Here is a 2,500-nt window from a genome sequence, read left to right as displayed (position 1 = left end):
GAGTAAACACACACACACACACACACACACATCCATCCATCCGTCCAACTTCATCAGGTCGCAGCTCAATAACAATATTGATCATTTGCCTGTGCTGAGTAGTTTATTAACTCAGCTGTTTGCAGGAGGAGCTGTTTACTGTAGCAGGAGGGAGCGTACCTGCTGGGTCTGGCACAGGGAAGGTGCCAAGGTGGGCACAGACAGATTGGTGCCCGCATCTGCCAGCTGCCCATGGCGACCATTACCCCACAGATAGACCTCGCTTTTACCACCCTGCTGCCAGTCCTGAAAAGGTAAAACACACACACACAAATCCAATTCAAATATGCACATATTCTTAGCGTTTACCTTTTGTACTTCAGCAAAGGCCTTTACAACTAAATACATAATAGATAGTCAGACTCCCCCAGACTACTTCAAAAGTACAGCAAGTTAATTTCTCAAAATTGTGCTGTACATTTGAAAGAATGGCATTCAATAGAACTCCCCCCCTCGCTCCTTCCTATTCCTACTGGCCTATCTCCCAGCTGCTTCCCCAAGATTACATGCACCTGCAGCGCGGCTGTGCGGGTGCAGCGTGGAGGTCATTAATAACGGTGAACAATGGCAACAATGGGGCCCGAGTCACGACTGCAGCTTCCCAGAGCCTGGGGCGACAGTGATGCATGATGGGAGATGGAGTGATAGGGGGCGCGAGGCGCTTACCTCGGGACGAGTTGTGGCCCACGACATGAGCTGCTCGTCCATCATGAAGCTCCACTTGCTGTTGTCCTGCAATAAAGAGCCACAACTTTAGTGAACACCCGCTGTCCCACTTTAGCTCCATTCACTAACCACACAACACTGTATCTGGGGCTCGTCGTGGGAATGGGTCTACACATCCCCAGAGGCAGGGAGGGAGTCTCAGGTAGCGCCCATTTACTTTCCCCAACGTCCACTGCTGATCTTTAAAACTGGACCGTCTCCTAACTAAGCGTCCAGGTGAACTGACCAGGGCTTTGGAGACCTCGGTGGCCCCGAGCTGATGGAACTCGGGCACGGTGAAGGACTCGGGGAAGCCGATGCCGCGGGCGAAGGCCTCGGCGCTCTTGACGGTGGTGGAGAAGGTGGCCAGCCAGGTCCACTCCAGCGGGCAGCCGTCCGCCTCTCCGCCGGCGTGGTGCAGGGGCCGCGGCGGCCGGCACAGCAGCTGGTCCATGGCCAGCCCCACGGTCAGCGAGGACAGGCTCTGCAGGAAGGGGCTGTGCACCAGCTGATCGCCCGCCATCACGTGACTCTGAAGAGGACCGAGAGAGAGAGAGCACACACACATTCACACACACATCTCTAAAATGAGGTGAACGCCACTGATTACTAAGGTGCTGGGCTTTTTTTGGGGCGTTCGCAACACACACACAGGCCGGTAATGAGCTTGTAAGGTGAAGGTCTGTTCAAGAGGCTGGATTAAAAACAGCTTTTGGAGCGTTCTGGCTGCTTTCCCAGAGCAGCGGGAGGAGAGCAAAAAACAGCCCTGACTCAGACGCCTATGTAGGTTTGGTCTGGAGGCGTGGTGGAGGCGTGGGTGCAGCGCTCACCCTCTCGTAGTTGAACTGCTCCTGCAGGAGGATGGGCAGGCGCTCCAGGAGCACGGCCATGCAGGGGGCGCGGTTGAGTCCCAGGATGCCCTGGGAGCGCAGCACGGAGCGGCACGACGCCAGCACCTGGTTCTGGGAGATCCACTCGGGTGTGCAGCGGATCAGCAGCACGTCCTGAAAGCACATCAGACGCTTAGAGGCCCTGCCGTCAGCACGCACTAAAACAACAACAGCAGAAGGCACAACAAAGGGAGAGATCACAGCATTCATCACCAAAGTTGCGCTCACGTACCTTTGATCTGCCAGAGCAGGCCGTCACCCCCACATTAGGAATCCAGGTGGTACAGACCACGGAGCCCAGACCTGTGACGACAGTCTGAAGGACTGTGCCATCCTGAACAGAGGCAGGAACAAAACAAGACATCAGAGACCAGAACACAGAAAATATACACTGGAGAAATGTTATCTCCTAACACACTGTGGCAACATTTAGTATCAGAGAAAAGATAAAATTGCAGGAGTGAGCATCCACTGACCCTAAGGGACCAGATGTTGAGGAGTCCTCCGATGCCCCCCGACACCAGGGCCATGCCGCTGGGGCAGAAGGACAGGGTCTTCACAGCGGTGATGTGGCCGCTCAGCCTGAACACACACTTGGCACTGCCGCGCTGCAACACAGAGGGATGTCAGATTTAGCTCCGTGTAAATAATGTGTGGGTACACAAAAAGCACAATCCCAATACTTGGCTCAGCGCACTATTTACATTCAGCAGGCACTCTGCCCAGTGCTGGGGTTGGACAATTCAGGAAGAGCAGCACTTTTTGTGTGCGCAAATGACTGAATATCATTTCAGCCGGGCTGCAAAAGGCGTCTTATAGAGCTCCCCAGTCCCGCCCCTCCTCCGAGAGAGGTGCTTGTCCGGAAG

The 2,500-nt window shown here is 54.8% G+C and overlaps 1 protein-coding gene across 9 annotated transcripts in view; it reads right to left on the bottom strand.

The window, feature by feature from the left end:
• The window catches only part of LOC134100992 (probable E3 ubiquitin-protein ligase HERC1), a 60,596-nt gene that overhangs the window by 9,470 nt on the left and 48,626 nt on the right, over window positions 1-2,500 (bottom strand). For all 9 annotated transcript variants that reach the window (XM_062554516.1, XM_062554514.1, XM_062554522.1 and 6 more), the window contains 6 exons: window positions 2,111-2,242; window positions 1,867-1,968; window positions 1,575-1,748; window positions 992-1,276; window positions 706-771; window positions 160-285 (listed from right to left, as the gene is read on the bottom strand). In XM_062554516.1, coding sequence (XP_062410500.1) covers window positions 160-285; window positions 706-771; window positions 992-1,276; window positions 1,575-1,748; window positions 1,867-1,968; window positions 2,111-2,242 — 885 coding nt within the window. The remainder of the gene's footprint in view (window positions 1-159; window positions 286-705; window positions 772-991; window positions 1,277-1,574; window positions 1,749-1,866; window positions 1,969-2,110; window positions 2,243-2,500) is intronic.

This window comes from Sardina pilchardus, chromosome 14, assembly GCF_963854185.1.
Source record: "Sardina pilchardus chromosome 14, fSarPil1.1, whole genome shotgun sequence".
Classification (NCBI taxonomy): Eukaryota; Metazoa; Chordata; class Actinopteri; order Clupeiformes; family Clupeidae; genus Sardina; species Sardina pilchardus.
This window is presented reverse-complemented; position numbering and strand designations above follow the sequence as displayed.